Source organism: Zalophus californianus, chromosome 3 (genome assembly GCF_009762305.2).
Source record: "Zalophus californianus isolate mZalCal1 chromosome 3, mZalCal1.pri.v2, whole genome shotgun sequence".
Classification (NCBI taxonomy): Eukaryota; Metazoa; Chordata; class Mammalia; order Carnivora; family Otariidae; genus Zalophus; species Zalophus californianus.
Window position 1 is genome coordinate 182256753 of NC_045597.1, and position 24879 is coordinate 182281631.

Here is a 24879-nt window from a genome sequence, read left to right on the forward strand (position 1 = left end):
TAGAAAAATAGTCTGGATAGGCTTTTGTTCTTCTAGGGCCTGACTCAATGTCCCCCCAGTACTAAGTCAACTTTATTCAGTGATGTATACTTTTACTTTATACATCAGACTCAGATTTTTGTATAAAATCTGATGAGTTATGTAATTCATGAAAATTAACATACACAGTAAATTTTAAAACCAGCAAAATTTAAGACCAGTGTGAGATACAGAGGGGAGCTATCGGTCACTTTGGGTCCCTCCAAAAGAATTGTCTAGGTACTTTTTGCCCCATTATGTCTCTAGGCTTTTCACTTTTGGCACTAAAAGACTCCACTGCCATAAACCCCCGGAAAGCAACATCTAGTTTTTCCTGATACAAGTTAAAGGAAAAGTCTAGGTACATTAAGAAACTTCCCTTCAAAAAGTATTTGATTGTAGTGAGTGAAAACATCATTATGGGCACAGCAAGACAGAATATTTGAAAGCAGGAATGACCTAGAAAAGTGAGTGACATAGCCACTTCTCTAGAATATTTGTTGGGTTTCCTTTCTCTGAAGTCATGACTGATGTGCAGAGCAGCAGACTAACTAATCTTTAAACACTTGCTTCTCCTTTAGTAAGTTTTAGAAAAGCTCCCATGTCATAGTATGCCAATTGAAAAAAAACAAAGATGACTTCAGGTGTTTCCTGATCTGTGCCTTGAGACCCTGCCTCCCTTAAGGCTGCAAATTATAGAGAAGCCTGTTATTTCCTCAATAGTTTTACACCAATACGCTATACTGTCACCTTACATTATATGCTACCATTTACCACAAGTAACTGCATTCTGCCACACTGCATAATAAGGATAATCATTCTAATCATATATCAACACAATGAGATAATGAGATAATGACAAGATAACAGTACCTTCCCTGCATGCCAAATAATTGACTTCAGTCACAGACATTTTGCCAGCCTGTTCCACCCTACTAGATGGTGTCAGAGTTTATGTTTCATTACTAGGGGTGCTTCCTTCCAGCAGGCTGTTGAACACACTAGTACATGTATCTGTTGTGAGTTTCCAAAAGTTATTCTTGAAGCTTATACAACATTCTCTGGATTATTTTCTTGTATAGGATGCTTGAGGGGGTTCTGATGTGTCAGTGCAGCATACCTAATAAATTCATTCCAAGATAGCATTTGGGATATCATAAGAGATCTCATGAACAAAAACAGACGAATACACCATAATCAACAATACCTGGAGATTTAGAGATTAACTTGTCTAGCCTCATAAGATTTTCACATCAATTTCCCCTGAAATATCAGACTCATCTGTATAGAAGTTATTTATCTGAACCAAGGCAGAGATTAAGTCTAGCAGGCTGGGACGTTTTTAACCTAAACGAAAGCAAGATATGATCGTGTGCAATAGCCACATCATTAAAAGGGTTCAAATCCCATGGTATTTTTGTGACCATTTGTGCTAACAGAAACTTGACTTTTTCCCCCTGAGTTTCTCACTTAATTCTTGGAGGTTAATCTTTATAAATATATGATTGTTTTTATGGAACATGTTTCATCTGAAGGCTTCTATTTAGAAATTCCAAGGCAGAGGGACGAATAGTACTGGTTAATGCATTTATCAGTGTCGGATTATTAATATTAGCTTGCAGAAAAATATTACTATTGTTCTGTCATCAGGTTTTCCTACATATATGTAAAGAGTTTGACTTTTGTTTGATTTTTCGTCTAAGCCTCAAACTAGAAAAGAAGCAAATTCCACCCCCTCCCCCTCCCCCGTAGAATCAAAAGTTCATAGCACTAAACCCAAGTGCTGCAAGTCCTGTTTGAAGGCTTTCCTATTGTACTCATCTATTTTACTTTTCTGTTTTTCTCTTTTCTCTCTTGTAGTGTCAGCCAAACCCAGACCCCACAGTGATGAATATTCAAAGAAGATCCCTCCTCCCAAACCCAAACGGAACCCGAACACTCAGCTGAGCACATCTTTCGATGAAACGTACATCAAGAAGCACGGGCCGCGGAGGACGTCGCTCCCACGGGACCCCTCCCTGTCCCTGGTCAGCAGCCCGGCGGGGGACCCGGAGGAGGAGGAGCCCGTGTACATCGAGATGGTGGGCAACATTCTCAGAGACTTCAGGAAGGAGGAGGATGACCAGAGCGAGGCCGTCTACGAGGAGATGAAATACCCCATCTTTGACGACTTGGGCCAAGATTCGAAATGTGACCTTGACCATCACAGTTGCTCTTCGCAGTGTGCTACTCCCACGGTGCCTGACTCGGACTTCGCCAAGTCCTCAGTGCCATGTACTCCAAAGGGTGTGCTTTGTGACATCCCCCCGCCCTTCCCCAACCTGCTCTCTCACCGACCCCCGCTGCTGGTGTTCCCCCCCGCGCCCGTGCAATGCTCCCCCAATTCCGACGAGTCTCCGCTCACCCCACTGGAAGTCACCAAGCTGCCCGTGTTGGAAAACGTGTCTTACATGAAGCAGCAGGCCGGCGCGTCTCCGTCCTCACTGCCCTCTCACGCCTCCGGCCACCCCAAGCTGGACAAAGAGCAGGCCGCCACCCTGGGCCCCAGCCCCGCCGCCCCCGCCCCCGCCCCTGCACTGTCTTCGTCCCCGCCCCCACCGTCCACCCTGTACCGCACGCAGTCCCCCCACGGCTACCCGAAGAGCCACTCGGCCTCCCCTTCGCCCGTCAGCATGGGGAGGTCCCTGACCCCGCTCAGCCTCAAGCGGCCCCCGCCCTACGACGCTGTGCATTCAGGCAGCCTCTCCAGGAGCTCTCCATCAGTGCCTCCTCATTCGACCGGCAGGCCGGTGTCGCAGGATGGGGCCAAGATGGCCAACGCCTCGGTGAACACCTACGGCCCGGCTCCGGGTGCCTCCCGGTCCAGGACCCCCACGAGTCCCTTGGAAGAACTAACCAGCCTCTTTACCTCTGGACGAAGCCTGCTGAGGAAGTCGTCCAGCGGCCGCCGTTCTAAAGACCCCGCAGAGAGTAAGTGTACAGAGTCTCTGGGAGACAGGTTTCCAACTTAAAAATAAAGCGAAGCCCGGGGTGCGCAGATGAAGCACGGAGTGCAGGGCCTTTAGTTCTTTGAGTGGAAATATCAAAGTGGGTTGTTTCACTTTGCCATGCTGAAGGATAGTGCATTCTGAGAGAACTCAAAGTGGCAATTGGCATAGTGTAACATATGCTATTGAAAGGAAGAATGACGTTTTAAACAGTAAATTGTTACAGTGGCTCTAGGAAGTCTAATAAAGTAAACAGATCACTGTGGAATTTTTAGGTAAATAACTTGATTTTTTGAGACAAAGTATATATTTAATAACATCCATCTTTATCTTATATTAAAAACCTGCTTGAGCAAATCTGGATTACAAATCTTTTGCTGGGAAGATAGAAATTTGGATAGAATTTAGTATTTTTTTAACATGGCAAATGATTCTCCCTGTATACTTCATGGGGTTATTATGTTCTCACATTCATCCTAAACTAGAAAAGGCTCCTTGCTTCCCTTTTAACACCTATGGTAATTAGCGTCTTATTCCTAGATCCACTGATGCATAAATTACAGAAAAAAAAATCACTAAGTGATAAATAGGTGGTGCACATTGTATTTACCACTGAACTTCGAAGACCAGGAAATGTCTCTATCTGAATGACTAAATCTTCTTGTGAATCCCAAATCACTCCATACATATACAGTCAAGTCAAAACAGAGCCCAGTTTTCTCAGTGTCCATTGCATTAAATGACACTGCTTTCCCTTACTTAAAAATGTCTTAGGCACCCAAACTGGTAATTAATAATTTTCCTCTCAGATTACCCCAAGGATCTTACTTAGCCACACAGGATTTTACTTATCCATTGAGTTCCTTCCTTAAAGGAAAAAAATAAAATAAAATTAATACTTGTGATGATGAAGATGGTGATGGCACTTTTTTTTAAGATTTATTTATTTGATAGAGAGAGAGAGTGGGGGGAGGGGCAGAGGGAGCGAATCATTCAAGCAGACTCCCCGCTAAGCATGGAGTGGTGGTGGGGGGGCTCAGTCTCTGGACCCTGATCATGACCTGAGCCAAAAACCAAGAGTCGGATGCTCAACTGACTGAGCCACCCAGGTGCCCCAAAGGTGATGGCGCTTCTTAGATAATTAATATTCATTCATGTTAGAAGCCACACACCCTGACTTTTTTGCTTATTTACCCAGAGAGATTTATGAAAGTATTACTGCTTAAGTAATCCTTGCCCAAAACATTTCATTTACCTGATTGAAAGGCAAAAAATTCTAATCTATTAGACATGTCTGAAATTAAATACGTACATACATGAATACATTAAACTATTCTTTAAAAATTGAATTAAAACTTAGGAACAATCTGCTTCTAAAATAACGGTCCTCAGCCAGGGCAGTTTGGCCCCCAGGGAGTTTTGGCAATGTCTGGAGACATTTTTAGTTGTCACAACTGAGGGTACTACTGACATTGAGTGGGTACAGGACAGAGGTAGTACTTAAAAGCTGACAGAAAAGTTGCTCTGATCTACAATGTCCATTTTGGGAAGTTCGGTGAACCCTGACCTAAATAATTTATTAAAGTTTCAAGTTTCTTCTGGATGAGTGATTTGGTTTAAGCACAAATCAGTTAAGGTGTTTGGAATAAATTGGAGAAACAAAATGAAAGAATAAGATTTTACTTTCAAACTATGTAATGGTTAGTGTGAAATTAATGGGCGTTTCATCCTAGATTTGGTGAAATTATTGGATTTTTCTCCCTACCTACCAGTTTCTTTGGAGGATCCTGAACAGCTCCAGCTGGCAGCTATACCAATTAGCTAGAAAAAGTATATGTAAAAGAAATGATTAACTAATGAAGTTATTTCAAGAAAAATCCATCTGTTAGAATTTGTCTATGTGCTATATGTCACAGACTTCTCCATTCGAGTCCAAAATGAGCTTTGTGTGCTTCTAAAACAAAGCTTATAGATGGAAAAGTGATCCAGGCTCTTTATAGCTTTTAGGGATCTGAGGATTGAATTCCTTCCTGTGTGCTATTAACCATGTATCAACTCTTCAGAGAAAGGGCATGTCTTGAGTTACATTAACTTCAATATTTTACTTTATAAAGGGAAAGGAAGAGAAATGCAGATAGTGCAAAGAATAATTTAATGTTATTTACTTTTGACTCCAGAAGAAAATGCTAAAAAATCATAGTGGCAGGGTGCCTGGGTGGCTCAGTCCTTAAGCGTCTGCCTTTGGCTCAGGTCATGATCTCAGGGTCCTGGGATCGAGCCCTGCATCAGGCTCCCTGCTCAGCGGGGAGTCTGAGTCTCCCTCTGCCTCTGCTGTACCCATTCCCCCATGATCGTGCTTGCTCTCGCTCTGTCAAATAAATCTCAGGTGTTTTCTTTTCTTTTCTTTTCTTTTTTTTACATTTAAGGAATAAAATGAAGGCTGGTATTTCTATTCTCCATACCCTCTGGCTTTACTGGAAGTGTCAATTTTGATAATTTCCTAATATTCAAATCAAAGGAAATGTAATATTTCTGTTTTAATTTAAAAATCTATGTCAAACAAAATATATGCCTTCAACTCTTATTTTAGTAATCTAAAAAGATATACTTAATTTAATTTCATATCTTAAAAGCTTACAACTGTTGACAGAGATTGACTGATAGGAAAGAAATACAATAAGACGATAGTGGTAGACTACGAACCAATTTCATTTCACTGCATGATTTTCTAAACATGGCGTTCACATTAAGTGTTCTAAGAAGTATTTTTTCCCCCGGTTGATGGGACATTGTCATGTTGCTTAGCTATAGATGAGGACACTTTAATAGTCTCTCTAACTATAATATATTTTATTTGAATTGGTTATTATTGATATTTCTTAATTTTGTGCAGAGAGATAGAGTCTACAAGGCATGTAAGAAGTAATGGACTTGTATTTTATTGCTGTAAATTTTTGTCTACATGAGAAGTCGGTGAAGTACAAATATGTTTATGGTGAATTTGGAGAATTCACCATAATAGTTTTTAAAATATTTTTCTCTTCAAATAAGAAATATTTTTAAAAGAAAGGTTTTGCCTATATTTAATATAAATGCATGAATATATGCTCTTATAAAAAGTACAAGACACAATGAAGAATATAATTAAATTCTATAATATACCCAAGGGAGAGTAGGAGATAGAAAGGGTATATGTGGAGAAATGTTAATAGAAGATTTAAGGAAAAAATAGAAACATCGAACAGTAAAGTGACTAATTCGGAGACTAAGGCACCAAGAAAGATACAAAAGAAATGCGCACATGGGGTGGGATCAACATGTAAGCCAATATTGGATGCCAATACCTGAAGCACCTGCTAAGGTCCACATAGAGCTCACAGAAGGACATAGAGACATGGGGGGGCCTAAAAAAAGGAGCAAAGAAAAACAAAGATGTAGGCCCCTTCATCTGGTATTGTTATTTTAAAAAATGGTGATTCTCATTGCCAAAGGGCTTCATTATACATAAGAATATTCCACATTAATGGAGATACAGTTTTCTACTGTTACATCTCATCTTTCAGCCTCTTAAAAACACTCTCATTTAGGACGTTTAGATGTTATGTTGTATTTTTACAATTATAAATCTAAATGGGTCCTGTTGGTTTGATGAAATAAACTTAGGAATCAGATGTAACCTTTGTCTTTCCATTCGCTTTCTTAACACACACAGACACACACACACACACACACACACTCTCTCTCTCTCTCTCTCTCTCACTCACACACACACAGAAATTACAACCCAAAGGAAACATGCAAACAAACTCAACCAAAACAAAAAACAAAACAAAACAAAAAAACCTATCTCCATGCCCTCCACCACACTCCCCGCCCCCCCACACCACAAACACAACTTTCTCCTTTTGTACGTCATTTGAGGTACAGTGATGCTAAAATATTGGGCATTGCTGGTGAAACAACTGATCCAACTTACTCTTACTAATTTAATTTAAAAAATTTTTTTCAATTAAAAAAGAATGATTTTGGAAGGAAATCTTTTTAAATGTATTTCTGTATTGATATATTATCCCACTTTTAGGAAGAAAGGAAGGGCATACTAACATAATGTAGCCATCTTTATGATTCAGAGTTGTTGCTATGATTATCATTGTGTGCCTACTATGTGCTAGTGCACTTAAAGTGTTTGGGGCACCTTGGTGGCCCAGTCGGTTAAGCATTCGGCTCAGGTCTTGATCTCAGGGTCATGAGATCTAGCCCCATGTCAGGCTCTGCATGGCATCTGCTTAAGATTCTCTCTCCCTCTCCTTCTGCCCCTCCCACTCATGTGCTCTTCCTCTCAAATAAATAAATCTTTTTAAAAAAAGTGTCTAGCAAGGTGACCAGAACAGGATACACCTCACACAGTGACTATCATTGTCCCTGGCCATTTATAATAACAGTGACACAGTGTTAATAGCTTAATTATTATGACACTGGGATGTCTTCAGGGGCTATTTGAGTTTGTAGCTCTGACTAGCCCTCTACTGCTATATCGTTTAAATTTATTTGAATTCTTATGTCTATTTCTTGTGGTTTTCCTGCCTCCTACCTTTCTTTCAGGTAGTTTTATTGAGTCAGATGGGCTCTCTTCCCCTCCCCCACCTCTCCTATTCTCCTTCAACCCTTTCCCTCACTGTCTTATCACACCATTAATCAGTTGTGGACCAAGAAACAGATACACAACCTTGTATGAGGAGCCTCTCATTCAGTTTAAGTGTGCGACCTTCCGTGAAGGGACTCTGTGACCCTTACCTTCAAAGGCCACTTTATTTAACCCACTTACTAAGTCTTGAATGCAGTTCTTGGATTCATATCTGAGATGGTAAGAGTATCAACTTCCCAAGAATTAAGTTGTCCTGGGAAACCTGAAATGGATGTTAGTTTATTTTCGGATAACCTACACATTTTGTTTGACCTGTTTAAAATATTTTTTTCTGTAAAATTTAGCAAGCAGAGTAATTCAGGACTTTATATCTCCTTCCTTTTCATTCCTGTGAAAGCAGGGGCTGAAAAGAGTGGCTAGGGCCCAAGCAAGTATTGAGAAGTCAAAAGGGAGGGCAAACCAGAGAATCCACGAGTCTGGATCTCTCACTTGCCATGAGAATGGGTGAGCCCTCAACCTGGGACTTCAGCCAGAACTTCTGGATGCAAGGTGACTTGGAGCCACCTGACCAGCGTTGGGAGCTGGATCTGGAACTTATAAGAATTCTAGGATTCTTCAAAGGCATTTAGGACTTGAACTACACTCACAACACCTGAAGGTATCTTAGAGGATTCCAGAAGGCTTGAAAAGACCAAACCACAGTCCTGCACTATGGCCTCAGGATAGTTTCTGCATTAGCAAGGCTCCTTCTAGCTGCTTAGAGTGGAAATTGAGCTAGGACCTGTGTTATAATGAGAGTCTTCCTTGGGGGGGACACTGGAAGGACAGGGAGAGCAGACATTATGTGAGCAATGAGGGGGTCTGACTGAGCCAAGGATCCTAAGCATTAGAGCTGACAGTGCTGATGGGGGAAATGAGGTGACGAAGTTCTTGGAACATGCCTCTGCCTCCAACAGGTTTGTCTCAGGAATGATTTCAAGACCAGATTTCAAGAACTTTGCCCAGAGTGGGATGCATCAAAGCAGTTCGTGGTGAGGACCTGGGGAAAGTGTGCAGCACCCAGCCTTTTCCTTAAAAATGCTTCCATCATAATGGTAGCATGTACTTTGATATGTTTACTCTGTGCCAGACACTGTTCTAGGCATTTTGCATACATGTATTCCATCCTCACTGCAATGCTCTGAGGCAGGTGATATCAGCATTGTCATTTTAAAGATGGGAGACACTGAGGCACAGCTTGGCCAGAGTCACATACAGGGTAAATCTGGGACTCGAATCCAGTTTATTTAGCTCTAAAGTTTCTGACTTTAATGATACTTTATCTACACTTGACCAGTCTCCCCAATTTCTTTCCTCTTCCTAATGCCATTAAAATATACCAGTTGTCATCAAAATTCTACTAACTTAAGAGTGTTATCACTCCCAGCGATATCTGCTTAGTAAGAGAAAGCTGAATGTGTACCTGAATGGCATGTACCGCTTAACAGTGGTCATCAATTTAGGAAGGGGGTGGAAAAATGTTTAGCACCCTCCAAAATTCACTTTTGAAGAGCCTAGTCTCTGTGATGGGCTGTTCTGTACTGCAGGCTTCTGAGCTGTCCCTGAAGGCGTGTGGTCTGCCCAGGGGGCCTCAGAATCACCTAAATGACCTGAGGGTGAAGATGTGAGTGCTCACCTCAGTGCCCCCAAGTTTAATTTAAGAAAGTACGTGCATATTTCTTTGCTCCATGAGATTTTCAATACTGAGCTACCAACTAGCTGATTCTACCTCCAGGGATGTAGGGCTTTTGTCCTCAGCTGCTTGCTTCTTGCCCATAACTATGTAGTAGCTTGATGGCCCATCACTACTGCAAGGGAAAACGCATAGCCCATGGATCAAAAACCCCAGCCAATGCTCAAAGGCAGTGAAGGCCCCAGCATCATTTATCTGGAAACCGATATAGTAAAACAAACACTCCAAAAGAGCCCTATGCAAAATGCTGCTTGGCATCACCTCTTTTCTCTTTAAATTTACGTTAATGTGCAGTTTACAGAATTAGACACTTGTCTTTAAAATTAAAATTAAAAAATACAGTTCTTCAAGAACATACTGACCTACTTAATTATTACTATTTTTTAAAGATAAAGAAATTTCTTTTCAAGATGGTGAGGTTAAAAGAGCATAAGTAAAATCCGTTGATTTTGAAAATGCATGTGACTCCGTGGTTAATTGGGACCATGACATTGTCTGTTTTCCTCATTCAGTTTCTTCCTGGATTGCAACATAGAATCACTGAAGAACACATAATTTCATAAATAATTGCTCACCTTTCTGGGGGTAGACTGCAACTGTCTTTGATTGATGCAGGCAGACGTGTTTATCCCCTGTGTTTATATTCTCCAGCTGCTGAATCTTTAAGTGCAATTTCTTGTCGGCAATTTAATCAGCAATATTCTGCATTAAGAAGAACCCTCCCTGCTTTAGATTTATAAAATGCAGAAACATTTCAATTCAGAAATAAAGCTACAACAGTCAATTTTTTAAAAAAGCAAGATTCCCTCATCTTGTACTTACTGTACGAGGACTGATTTCTTTCTCTCCTACTGAATTACCTCAAACAGGAAGTCCAGTTTCTGATTTGTACTTAGTATCCTATATTTTCAACACTTTGACATCTAGAAGTCATTAAATATTAGGGATAAGTAAAGGCGTTCCTGTCGGCCACATCTCACTCCCCTGTTTTTCCTACTTCCTAATTAAATATGATCTAGAGGGCTAGGGCCCGAGCTAGATGTCACAAGAGATGGTTTCCATCTTAGCTCAACCATCAAAAAGCTTCGAGACTTTGGGGGCGCCTGGGTGACTCAGTTGGTTAAACCGCTGCCTTCAGCTCGGGCCATGATCCCGGGGTCCTGGGATCGAGCCCCACATCGGGCTCCCTGCTCATGCGGGAAGCCTGCTTCTCCCTCTGCCTGCCGCTCCCCGTGCTTGTGCTCTCTCTCCCTCCCTCTCTCTCTCTCTCTCTCTTTCTCTCTCGCTCTGTGTGTCAAATAAATAAATAAAATCTTAAAAAAAAAAAGAATTCCTTCTTTAAAAAAAAAAGATTCGAGACTTTGGATAAGTCTGTTCATCTCTTAATGTGTTAGTTTTCTCACATTTCAAATGAAAATATTAGGTGCGAAAACTGTGAGTCTCTTCTGGCTCTGTTTGAGGCATCTCTGGATTACTGAATGATGTATGGATCCCTCAAAAAATGACCCTCTTCCTGCCTCTGAGACTGTCTGTCTGATGTTGTTCTCTCTTGCTGGAGGGGCTTCCTCAGTAAGTCCATAAAACAAAGTCTATTCCTTGAATCTCTGCTTAGAGTCCACCTACTGCTTCATAGAGTTTTTTTTTGTGTGTGTGTGCTATTGTCTTGAAATGATCGCTTTCAAACTCCAAGAGCACTTTATACTTCTGTAACAGTGTGTGTCTTATTCTGACATATTGTGAGTTTTTTTTTTTCTTATTCCCATTAAGACATATGGCCAAGGAGGACAAGGGCCATAACTTTTCATCATTTTCTTTAAGGTAGCCCTCAGCCCAATGCAATCTTTCTCGAAGTTGATACACCATAAGTATTTATTGAACTTGTTGAATTAATAGCCATAATGATTTGAGAGGGCTACTATAGTCAAGGAAAACAAAAGCCAGATGAGAAATGTTTGACCATTAAGTGAAAAAAAAAATCAGATATCCTCTGACTTAGAAAATTCCACACTGAAATCAATATAGTCATTCAGCCAAAAATGACCTATGCTGAATGCTAAATTCATTGCTTCTGCTCTTAAGTGTCCTGTTTAAAAGAATGTCTATTGCACTCCAGGCAGATCTATTAGGAGAAAAATATAAAGAATATAGCCATAAAGCATTTAAATGTGGACCATTGGGGCGCCTGGGTGGCTCAGTTGTTAAGCGTCTGCCTTTGGCTCAGGTCAGGATCCCAGGGTCCTGGGATCAAGCCCCACATTGGGCTCCCCGCTTGGCGGGAAGCCTGCTTCTCCCTCTCCCGCTCCCCCTGTTTGTGTTCCCTCTCTCACTGTCTCTCTCTCTCTCTCTGTAAAATAAATAAAAAATCTTTAAAAAAAATAAATCAATGTGGACCATTTTGTAGATGCCAAATCATAATCAGTTTCCGTATAAATGAATAGCTGTGAAAATTGATCACTTCTCAAAATTTGGAGAGAGAGAGAGAGATGCATTTTTTTAAGAAAATAATAGAGATCAGCATTTTAAAGAAGGAATTCTAATCTGCTTAACATTATGCATTATTGAACTTAGGTGGTAAAGAGAATGAAAGCACATTTAACCAGGTCATTTAACCTCTTTGGCGGAAAGGCTGTGCATAAATACGGGGAGCTATTATCGTGTGACTGGCAGCCTTGCACGTGTGTGTTCCTAGGTAAAAATGGGTTCGAGTTATAAAATACTTGAAAAGGTTTTTTTTTTTTTAATTTTTGAAAAACTCAGTTTTTCAGAATTCAGTGAATAGATGGCAATCCCAAATTTAATGAACTGTCTGTAGTGGTGCATGGTGTTTCTCAGTTGAAGCAAACTCGTTGTTAGTCGATGGGAGCTAGGTTAATTAAATGTTCCACTTCTAGTGGAATAACCAATCAACTGGAGAATCTGGGCTATTGCTACTCCCAAATGAAAGAAATAAAAATACTAAATAGACTCTAAGAGGCGGGAGAGAGTGTTAGTAACGTGGATTTTAAAGCAGCTTTATCCTGTCTAGCCTGGTATACCCAGAACAACTGAACTAAAAGGAAAAAATTCAAATCTTGAAGTCTGTAATATTCTTCTGACAATTGAGGGTGGAGGGAAACCTTTCCCCTACATTTTATTCTGGTCAAGTTACAGTTACATTCAATAAAATAACATTTTTTTAAATTTTTGCATGTGTTCCCTTATTATAGATGGAACCCATGTAATTAAGTTGAGAAAGAGAAAAGGATAGAAAAACAAAATGTAGGAAGAGTCAGCACATAAAGATTGGGAGCATTCATGTATCATTCATGCCTAGATGTGGGTGGGTAATTCTAGTGGGGTTTTTATTTCCATGATTCAAACAAGAAATCTAGATTCCCAGGAACTAGAAGACCGAGTAAAGGTTTTGGTGTTAGCAGCCCCCAACAGAATGATGACAGCTGAAGAGAGGCATTGCTCCCTCAAAGCTCTCACATTCTGAGTATCAAAGTTGCCTCTAGATCCACAAACTAGCTTCTTTCTTTGATTGATTTGTTAATTAACCACTTACTAATGATTAATGACAAGAGAGATATGTCAAAACGATGCAAGCTTTTTGTCAATGTTGGCCCAAGAGAACCTAAGAAATTAGATTGCCTCAGAGTGGTCCTTGTTTGGTTGATTGATAATGTTACTCTAGGGCTGCAGAATTCACTTCGGCTTCTAAACCAAGCTATGTTTATGAGTTCTGAATATGAAGTAAAATAAAATTGTCCATTGATGTTTCAGAGAAAAACAGCTTGATATTCTATCCAGCCATGATTCTCTATTTCCCTTTCATGGCCAAACCATTCAAGTGAATGCTCTGCACTTGCTGCCTCCATTTCTTGCCCCCCCCCAACCCCCTAACACCCCACCCCCCGCCCACTGCATTTCCAACAACCCAACTCCCTTTTCTGCTTGCTCCCAAGTCACACAGGGCTAATTCCCAACTGGTCTCTGGCCCTGGCCTCTTTCCTCTTCTGGTTCTCTTAAACTTCACAGAACATCTGACATTTTTATTTGCTCCATCTGAAGACATTTCTCTTGATTCTCATGCAATATGATATCCTCATTAGCAATCCTTTTGGGACTCTGTTTCTTCTGCTTTTTTGGCAGGGGTTGGGGAGGTCTGTCCTCCATTTATATAAAAAAGCTCTTCTGACACAGTGTTGTGATTAGCTTTTGAATGTTTATCACCCTAACGAAGTTGTCAGGGCACAATACTGAGTCTTTTTTTTAATTGCAGCCACAGCACATTTTCTGGCACAGAGTATGTGTTCCTTGAATCATCAAATGACTGTTTCACTAAAGTGAATGAATGTGTATCCAATCTCCCCAATTAAATGGTAAATTTTTGAGAGCAAAGACTATATATTTTATTTACGTGCCCATGGTTTCTGTGACTGTTTTGCATACTCAGTTTATATTTATGGATTATTTTTCCAAAGCTAACATTTTTTAAATAGTAAAGCCCAATAGAATTACCGTGATTACCGAGTATTGACAACAATCTGAATTTTGCACAGGGTGCAGCGATCAAGACTAGTGAAGATATTTCAGAATGAGCTACTCCAAAGAATATCAATGGAGAACCCAGGTTTAGATAATTTTTTATATGAAATAGAAGAGAAGTCAGTCCTGTTACTGATTGGAAACTAGACAGTACTCAGCAAGGAAAGTGAAAGCAAGTACTCCTAGTCTAAGTAGTTTATATAAGAATTAAAGTAGGGTCCATTAAAAATAGCATAGTATAGATATTTACTGAATGACTTTAGAAGCAGTATTAAGATAGTATTAAGATATTATGTTGTAGATAGAAAACTATCAGCTAGACTGTACATGGTATCAGTATGGTCCATTTCCTATATAATTTCCAGCATTTAAGGAGAATAAAACATATAACCTCATTTCTAAGCTTTTGTTTATTTTAAAGAATTCCTTTCTTCAAACAGCTTAAAAAACAGTCTCATTATAATGGAAAATAGTTTCAGAGAGTTCCGTGAGATACACGTATGGGCAAAGACACAGGAGTCAAATGTCCTGCGGTTGAGAGATGGATTTATCACTGCACATCTGTGCTTTCAGGGCATGTCAAACTCTCCATGTATTGGTTTTTTCATATTTACCTCAGAGGATTGTGAAAAATTAAAGAAAATTGGGTTCAAGAAGAGACTTTGTAAAATGTAAATTGCTATGCAACTATAAGGGGCAATTGACTTTTAGCTCTCTGTGGAAAAATAAATATTTTATTAAAAAATGAAGTAAGGTCAAAAATGAATTAAATTTTCAGAGATTCCATATTGTTGGTAGAACTCTCTTCAGTTAGGCTTGGGTAAAGGATCTGACATCTTAAGTGGCTCATCCAATACCTGACGTGAGGAGCATAAAGCACTGGGGAGAATGTAAGCCGTTCTCTGTTCACAGGCTGTGTTCAGGTTGCTGAATGATAGCTCAGCCTTGAAGGTGGAGGGATATCACACCTGATGCAATACAGTTAACCTTATCCTATAAAAAACAGCTCTGAGAACAAGGATACCATCTTCATTGTGCAAAGAGTCAGGTAAGGGCGCCTGGGTGGCTCAGTTAGTTAAGCATCTGCCTTTGGCTCAGGTCATGATCCCAGGGTCCTGGGATGGAGCCCCCCCTCCCAGGGATTGGGCTCTGTGCTCAGTGGGGAGTCTGCTTCTCCCTCTTCCTCTGCCCCTCTCCCTGCTCATGCTCTCTCTCAAATGAATAAATAGAATCTTTAAAAGAAAACAAAACAAAACAAAAAACAAAGGGTCAGGCAACATGAAACATGACTGTGAAAGATGTTTTATTAGCAAAAGAAAAGGTCACTAGAACTGAGGGGGTTGACATGTTTTTCAAATGTAATAACTATTTTTCCTGCTTAAAAATGGTTTATTTTTTTAAAATAAAAACCCTCCTTCTCAAAAGGCATAGGTATTAACCCACGAATTAGTTGGAAACCAAGAAGACCCCAAATGCTTAATATAAAAAGTATTTAGTATGTAGAGGGAGGACAGTCAGAGGTGTTGTGTCTAAGCAGATTCAATAGAATCACTTTTTCTTTTAAAGTGGTCAGTTAACACGCAAAAAAAAATTTAAGGTTAGCATTTGAAGATTTCAATGCCACAAAACAACAACACTTAAATTTTGTACAGAATTCTGAGTATAGTCACAAACACAGAAAGAATGCCAACCTCCTCAATGCAGATTAACTAGCATACGTAGGCCATGCATGGAGTGACCATCCATAGTATTTCTCATAAATGAGAGGGTACAACACAGAAATAGCTGTTGAAATACGTCATTGTCAATTTTCTCATTTTTTATTAACTTCCATGGCCTTCCCAGTAAAGTCTTTATCCAGATGCTAATTAAGCAGAGATTTGCTTTGCACATCAATTTTTAATATTCACTCCTCATAGTAAAATGAAACCTGCAGCAGGCTGCTTCTCCAGTTAAAAGCAGTCCTGACCTAATTCCATGTGAAATCAATGGAAGACTTACAGAAACTCACAAGTAGCTGACATTTAAGGAGCCCAGCTCCCAATCCGTGTTGGTCGAAAATGTGTGCTTCCCTGGACTTCAGCATCCTCTCTCCCCTTATTAATTTTAAAAGTTCTTCTAAGAATAGAGAAAACTATGGAAGCTATTGAGCCAGATAAGTGAAGCTAGACCTGAGTTTTGTGCCCCTGGGGGATTGTGAGCTCCTGTGTCAGCTACATCTGCGGTGTCTTCAAATTAACAGAAACCCCTAGGTCTGGGACGGAGGAAGGGAAAGCAAGCCCTAAAAGGTACCCACTTGCATTCAATATAAACCACAAAGGAGCGAAATCACATCTACCAGAGTAAGGTCTTCAGACACCTATGTTCCAAGGCTTTTAAAAGTAAGACATATGGTATAAAACAAACTTTTTTGGAGGCTTGTATGTTACATACCTGAATTGGAGGGAATGAAATAGGAACATGAATCATACCCAGCTAGACAAGAGGGGCAGTAGTTATCAGGGTAAGCGCACTGGGGCTCCTTCTGGTGAAGGTCTCCTACTGAAGATCAGCTAAGTCCCTTTCAAGGGTTAACACACAGCCACATAAGGGGATAAAAATGGAGAGTCGGCCTCATGCTAAATTCCAGAGTCCTAAGCTAGAGGAGAGTGAGCCTGTAAAATTGATGGAAGAAGTAGTGTTCAGTGTACATACCTTTTACTCCCTTGGTTAAGTTTATTCCAAAGTATTTGAGGGATTTTTGATGCTATTAATTCATAAACATTTTAACCACATATATGCATTCGTTCAGTCTTTCATTCACTCGATGCATGTTTATAAAACACCTACTGTATGCCAGGCACTATTTCAGGTGTTAGGATCTTTATTTTGAAATGTCAGGCCATAAAACCTGAGAATTTAAATGAAGATGAGAGGAACATTTATTAATGAGGAGGGTGCCTTATAAGGGAAGATTTGGCAGCCAAAAACATTATGCAAAGATATAAATAGTAAAAAAGACAGAAAGATTTAAAACTGAGCATTTTATTTTATTTCATTATTTCTTTATTTTTAGAGAGAGATATCACATGCCCGGGGGGGGGGGGCAGAGGGAGAGAGAGAGAGAGAGAGAGAGAATCAAACAGGCTCGATGCCCAGTGCGGAGCCTGAAGTGGGGCGAAATCTCAAGACCCTGAGATCATGACCTGAACCAAAATCAAGAGTCAGATGCTCAACCAACTGAGCCACCCAGGGGCCCCTAGAATGGAGCATTTTTTTTAAAGATTTTATTTATTTATTTGAGAGAGAGAATGAGATAGAGAGCACAAGAGGGGAGAGGGTCAGAGGGAGAAGCAGACTCCCTGCCGAGCAGGGAGCCCGATGCAGGACTCCATCCCGGGACTCCAGGATCTTGACCTGAGCCGAAGGCAGTCGCTTAACCAATTGAGCCACCCAGGCATCTCTGTCCCCTGCCTCTACACCGTGACGTTCTTGCCCTCCTGGCCCATGTTGCAACATTTATTTAGGTTCTGAATCTCACAAAGGCCTGGGCATCCTTGATCCACTTCAGTGGACTGGGTCTGGACCCTCAGCGGAAAAGTGGTTTTGGTTTGAGGCATAATCATAGCCTCAGCTGAAGAATCTTGCATTGCAAATATCACTCTCTCCTTATTCTCCTCCTGTTCCTTTGGTTTTTCCCTGTTTCCCTTCCTCTTTTTTAACCCATAAGCCTAACCCCAAACAATGGATATTGGAATTTTCTTAGGCCTTATTCATCGTTCAGATTGATTTTGCCACAAAGAAGTCTGTTACCAGATAATTTATGAAACAAGACATCATGGTAATAAAGAGTATTGGTAACATCAGAAATAAAGAATAACATATAATCCAGCTCCTCTCTTATTTGCATTTAATTCATAAAAAGGTGAAAAATAAACCCCTCTTTTCCTGAGGCACTTTGTGATTAAGCAGTTCATACATGCATTGTGTGTGTGTGTGTGTGTGTGTGTGTGTGTGTGTGTGTGTGTGTGAGAGAGACAACATGTGAAGAAAAGATGATGCCAAGGTGAAACAAGGGGGTGGATGACATGCACCTAACCTAAATATAAGCTGAAAAAGAGAGCAAAAGAGAGAGGAAGGGAGGGAGGGCAGGAGAGAAAGGGGGAGAAACGAAAAAGAAAGAAAAGAAAGAAATATAGGCGGAATGATATTGTCATATGAAATTTCCAGAGAACTCTTGTATCCTACCATCCTTGGCTCCCAAGAGAACAAGTGAAGAATAAGATCCTTAACTTCCTACTCTGTGTCCTTGGACCATGAGTTACACAGTGCGCATTCAATAAATATTTGCTGGGCCTACAAAATAGTCTTATTTAACTTCATGTTACAGACAAACTGAAATCTAAAGAGGTTCAAATACTAGAGCAAAAATAGGATGTTATGTAAAAGCATATTCTGAAAAGAGTTCCAGCTCTCCTGAATGCCCTCTAAATGTTAAGAAATCAACATTTAAATAGATATCTATTGGTTTTTCCTATAGCTTTACTTCATCTTCTTGACCAACTTCATTGAAAATACCATGGGGGGGGGCAGAAAACAACCTAGTTAATTAGAGACTTTTCCTAAAGTGTTGGGGGTTTTTCCCTCCCTCTTCAAATTTATATGCATAGTTTTTCACTAAGAAAGCTATGAAAATTCCAGATTGGCAAAAAATGATTCCCAAGCACCCTTTCTTTATTCTAGCCAAGCACCCTTTCTTTATTCTAGCCATACTTGTCTAGAGAATAGGTGAATTAAAATCAGCAAGAACTGCAATGCTTTATACATTCAATTCTGTTGTCATCAGTTATATTACCCCTAAAAGGGTTAACATTTCTGCCTTGCCTTGCTTATGAAACCTTAATAGCTATGACTTTTTTAACTCCCCAAATATGGCCATTAGTAACTGTGATTCCAACAATCTAAGTTTTGCATTTGCTTTGATAGAATTTAATTATTCTTTCTACCCTTTGTGATGATGGGATTATTATTCTTAGCATTTAGTGTTTGCTTCAGGAAAAGTTATGAATGTATTTTCAGAATTACATCTTTCAGGAAGAATGGAAATGATATTTTTCTTCCCATGCATTAATATTTTTAGTGCCTGAATGCCTCTGTTTCCTTTAAAGAAGATTGAAACATTTTTCCATCTGCCTGTTAAAATGATTTGAGTCTTAATTAAAGTTGATTGCACCTGTGCACGTATTCAACTACCCACACACCTCCCACCTACTAGTGGCAAAGCTTGTCTTTCCTTCGAAAATCAAAAGAGAGAACTATGACCTTTAAAAAAAAATAGGCATAGAAAACAGACAACACTGAGAAGTACGTATGATGTTTTGTGGCTGTCTTAGATCAGTGACTTTGTATCTCCTAATGATTGTTTGGCAGGTGAGGTAAGGCAGTTATCTTCCTTAAAGTGCTGGTTTCCTTGATAAGGCAGCCTAGCTGAAGAAGCAAAGCAAAAGAATCAAAATTCAACAACAAATTCTCATCCACCCACTCACTGATTGTGTGTGTTCTTGGCTTTGGCAGCTCAATTTCCCCTTATTTATGAAGTTGGGGAACAATCATAATGCAAATAAATAAATAAATGATGGCAATCATTTTAAAATTTGATGTGGTCAAGCATTTTTCTTCTCCACCTATGAATTTTTTTTCAAGGAATCTTAATAAATATAAAATAGATCAACTATTTTTTTTCCTTTCTCTTGGGTAAGGAAAGATGATTAAAATGCTTTCAGCTAAAATAGGCAAAACCAGGGAAGCAGAGACCCCAGCTAGCCTACAAAAAGAGTAATGAAAATTATATTAAATGTTGCTAAAAATGTTCTGTTAAGTGTAGAACAGTGGTTCTGACCCCCTCGCTTTACTTTAGAAAGTCTTGGGAAGCTTTTAAAAAATTACCAATGTAAAAAAAAAAAAAAATTTACCCATGTCAAAGCCTCAGCCTCAGCAATGTAATCTAATTATGGCCCAGGCATGGATATTTTTTGAAGGCTCCCCAAACGTTTCTAATATGCAAATAAGGCTGGGAGTCTCTAATATAGAATGTGTTCTGGTACTTACCAGTAGAATCCTAAACTTGAAAATCCTTGAGTCCAGATGCCTCATTTAAAGATAAGCAAATGAAGGTTCAGAAGGGGAAGACAATTTACCCAAGGCCTTCCAGATCTTGGCATTCACAGGTATGAACCCTCTGCACTTGGTTTCCAAGTTGCTGTATGAATCCATGCACTGCATTATTAGGGCTAATTTTATATCTTCCAACAACAGCGAAGCCATTTCTATAAAACTATGGCAATAACCCATGCAACAGGAACATCAGTTTTGATCCCAAATGCCTAATAGTAATTTCCTGTGCACATTAACTCAGTCTTGAGGCTACATAAAAGTGTCCTACATTACCAAAGTCTTCCCAATCTATAAAATGTCTAGTAGTGGAATATTATTTTGATCTTTCCAGTGATTCTCTTTCTCTGCTGTTCTTTAAAAGGTTATCCTGACTTTGCTGCTTAAGAATATAGGTGAAAACAGAAATGCTATAGAAGAGTCAGTAGAATGCCACATTTTTTTCCCACAGAAGAAAAAGTTAATTTGGATTCCTTGCATTCGATAGATAATTGGTCTGCTTTCTCCCAGTGGTCTTAGTAAGCAGTGATTCTGCTCATAAAGCCAAACCCTCTTGAGTATCTCATAAAAGGGCAACTCAAGTTATAGCCATGTATTTTTTTTTTATTCTCTTCATAGTATTGTTACTTCTCCTTGGGTTTGGCATCATTTCTTCTGCATTTTGGCTGTATAATTGCTCATGTTATTGGCAACACCTAAGGATGTCTTGTATGTAAAACCACACTTCTTTTGTCCTATGGTAAGGTATCATAAATTAGTTTGAAAACCTCCTTAAAACAGGCCAAAGTTGTTAAGATTCTTAAGATTTCAAGATCACTGGGGCTCAGGAGGTGGCACTTTCATCAAATACCATTTCTGTACGGTATTTAGGTACACATAAAAACCCCATTTCACTTTAAACTGAGGAAACAAGCATATGATTTCAAGTTTTGGCCCCTTCTTTTTAATTTTTTTTCCCATAGAATTTCAGATCCAGAAAACATCTTAAGGATGCTCTGGTCTAAACCCCTTATTTGATAGATGTGTGCACAAGCACAGAAAGAAAATGTGCTTAATGTCACCTAGATGATGGCAGAACTATTACCAGGGTCAAATTTCCCAAAAAATTAAATCCAGAGATCTTTGTACTATGACAGTCTCTATTCAGCATGGCTGTGACTGGGGCAGTAGGAAGGAGGAAAATGTAAAAATCACATATGTTTGAGTCCCTGTGGCCTCCTTTCTTCAAGAAGATTCTTTTTTAGATTGTTAGATTTATGTTAATTTGCTGCCTTGTGTCCTACTTAAGAATGACTCTAGTGTCAGGTCTTCTCTAACTGTTGGCATATGATTTTGGAATTTGTCAAAAGACGTAGATATCTCAAAACATCCTAAGTCAAAATGTGTGCCTGATCCAGGTTATAAAGATTTTATAACCCTAAAACTCTCTCTTCCAAGTTTTTAGAATTCTATTTGCCCCTCTAAGAGATTTTTATCAGTAGTTTCTCTATCATATATGTGAAGGTACTAGATGTAAGGGGAGCAGGATGAGCTTCAGAATGTCAGGTCTTAAATGGGAAGGAAGAACTAAAAGCCCACCATTGGCATTATGGGGGCTGCCGGGAGCTGTGGGCATAAATATTTCATGTGGTAAATTATAAGCAGACATTTGCATTTTTACGCACTATTCTAAAGTAAAAAAGAATTGTTGAACAATAAAGACACTTTCCATAATTATGTTCCATTTTTAATATGCAGAGAATTGACTCTGAGTTCAGGGTAGTTATTTAATGAGTTGTCAGTGTAACCTTGTCTGGTATTTTTCTCTCTAAATTTAAGAAGTTGATGACATCATAATGTTAAGATGGTGATATCTGAAGTTCTGTGGATTTCATGTGCTCAGATAAGATGGTGCTGGTGATGAGCCTCTGACCTGGGATAACTCCTCACACTTCTTCCTCTTGGCCCTTCTTGCATACTTCCCCTGGGAGAATCTTCCTTTAATGCATCACATACCCTGCTCCTCAAAAATACAAACTCTAGCTCATCACTCAAAACCCTCCCTAATTTGTTTCTTCTTTTCTATGTAAATTTAGGTCCCATTCTTTCCTAGTATAAAGGCTTTCTTCAAGACAGGATGAACTTATTATGGAGCCTGAACCATTGTTCCTCTCCACCATTCTTTTTAAAGTATTGGGTTTTGTTTGTGCTTTTTTGTCAAGCTGGAAGTTGGTTGTTAGGCAGGATCAGCTTTTGGGAGGGCAGACCCAAGGAAAGAGCCATGTGTGTTCAACAATTATGAAGCAGCCACTCTGGAGAACAGTATGGCAGTTCCTCAAAAAGCTAAAAATAAAACTACCCTATGATCCAGCAGTTGCACTACTAAATATTTACCCAAAGGATACAAAAATACACATCAGAAGGAGTACATGCACCCCAATGTTTATAGCAGCATTTGTCAACAATAGCCAAAATATGGAAAGAGCCCAAATGCCCATCGACTGATGGTTAGATGAAGAAGATACCACACACACACACACACACACACACACACACACACACAATGGAATACTAAACTATCAAAAAGAATGAAATCTTGCCATTTGCAACGATGTGAATAGAGCTAGAGTGTGTTAATGCTAAGTGAAATAAGTCAGTCAGAGAAAGACAAATACCATATAATTTCACTAATGTGGAGTTTAAGAAACAGAATGGATGAACATTCAGGAGGGGGAAAAAGAGAGAAAGAGGGAAACAAATCATGAGAGACTTTTTTTTTTAAAGATTTCATTTATTTATTTGTCAGAGAGACAGAGCACAAGCAGGGAGAGTGGCAGACAGAGGGAGAAGGAGGCTCCCCACTGAGCAGGGAGCCCGATGTGGGACTCAATCCCAGGACCCTGGGATCATGACCTGAGCCGAAGGCAGACGCTTAACCGACCGAGCCACCCAGGCATCCCTCATGAGAGACTCTTAACTGTGGAGAACAAACTGAGGGTTGTTGGAAGGAGGTGGGTGGAGGATGTGCTAGATGGGTGATGGGGATAAAGGAGGGCACTTGTGATGAGCACTGGGTATTGTAATAAATGATGAACCCATAAAGTCTACTCCTGAAACCAATATTGAACTGTATGTCAACTAACTAGAATTTAAATAAAAAAAATAGGGGCACCTGGGTGACTCAGTCAGTTAAGCATCTAACTCATGATTTCAGCTCAGGTCATTAGATCAAGCCCTGTGTTGGGCTCCATGCTCAGTGGGGAGTCTGTTTGAGATTCTCTCTCTTCCTTTGTCCCTCCCCCTGCTCATATGCTCACTCTCTCTCTCTCAAAATAAATAAATAAATGTCTAAAAAGGTAATAATAAAATAAAATGCAAAAAAACCCTAGTTAGTTTCCCCTGGCTGTAAAACTCTTTTAACCTACCCTCCCCCTCCCCATGCCATTCTTTGAATCATTATTTAATCAAGATTTATTGACCTCTCAACTAGGAAAAATCATTTATTATCCTTTCATTAAACTCTAACATCTCTTCTTATTGCTCTTATCAGATCTCTAATACTGTATTAGTTCATGTAAATTGTTTTTCTTTTCTCTCTCTCTCTTAGAGAAGGAACCCCATGCAGCTAGAGGTCATGGTGTTTTAGTTCACTGCCTTAGTGTCTCACTGTCACAGTGCCTGGAATGCAGAATGTCTATACATATGGAGCAAGACATATGCATTTTACTACTGATTGAACGTAATAATAAGAAAAAAATATTTTTTTCTTCACTTGCCTTTTTTAATCAAAGCAATCCAAAAAAGTATGTCAGAGTAAACTGCTAAAAGCAGCTTTAAAAAATGCATGTTCTTTGCTTTCTGACTTGTTCCGCTGATACTGACAAATATCACTTTATAGCTGTGCTTTGGATTACACAGCATGCTGTGGGAATTTAATCCATTCTGAAAATTACTATGGACCTCCGTATAACTTGCCTATTGAAGTGTCTCTGGAGCCGGGTTGTGCATAATCTATTCTGTGGAGACTGACAACTGATTTGTCCCAAATCTCATTAATTTTCCTGTTTATATAGTCTTCAACTTTTTTAAATTCTTTTTTTTAAAGATTTTATATATTTATTTTAGAAAGAGAGAGAACAAGAGGAGGGGCAGAGGGAGAGGGAGAGAGAGCATCTCAAGCAGACTCTGTGTTGAGCACCAAAGGGCTCGATCTCACAATCCTGAGATCATGACCAGAGCTGAAATCAAAAGTCAGGTGCTTAACCAACTGAGCCACCCAAGCACCTGGAATCTTCAAATTTTTTTAAAAAGAAAGGTGGGCTTGGGGCGCCTGGGTGGCTCAGTCAGTTAAGCAGCTGCCTTCGGCTCAGGTCATGATTCCGGGGTCCTGGGATCGAGCCTCACATCGGGCTCCCTGCTCAGTGGGGGCCTGCTTCTCCCTCTGCCTGCCTCTCTGCCTACTAGTGCTTCTATCTCTCTGTCAAATAAATAAATAAATAAATCTTTAAAAAAAAAAAGTGGGCTTTAAATTTTTTTTATTACCTTTCAAAATAAGATGAGTAAATCCTCCTCTAAAAAAATCCCCAATGGAAGAAAAGAAAACTAAATAAAGCTTCCCTGTTGTGGCTATTTGTTCAGAGAGCCTTGAGTTCGAATCCTGGCTCCTCCAATTACCCACCCTTGACTGGCCTTGGTGAACTTATTCACAGCAGGACCCTCAGTTTCCTGAACAGTGAAGGTTATCACTAGACAGGGCTGGGAGGGCTATGCAAAGATGAGGAATATTATTTGTAAAGAGTGTAGTGCAAGATGGGATGCATAGTAGCCACAGAGTTCGT

The 24879-nt window shown here is 39.7% G+C and overlaps 1 protein-coding gene across 2 annotated transcripts in view; it reads left to right on the forward strand.

Moving 5' to 3' along the window:
- The window catches only part of NYAP2 (neuronal tyrosine-phosphorylated phosphoinositide-3-kinase adaptor 2), a 255038-nt gene that overhangs the window by 153525 nt on the left and 76634 nt on the right, over positions 1–24879 (forward strand). For both annotated transcript variants that reach the window (XM_027587960.2, XM_027587959.2), the window contains one exon: positions 1879–2988. In XM_027587960.2, coding sequence (XP_027443761.1) covers positions 1879–2988 — 1110 coding nt within the window. The remainder of the gene's footprint in view (positions 1–1878; positions 2989–24879) is intronic.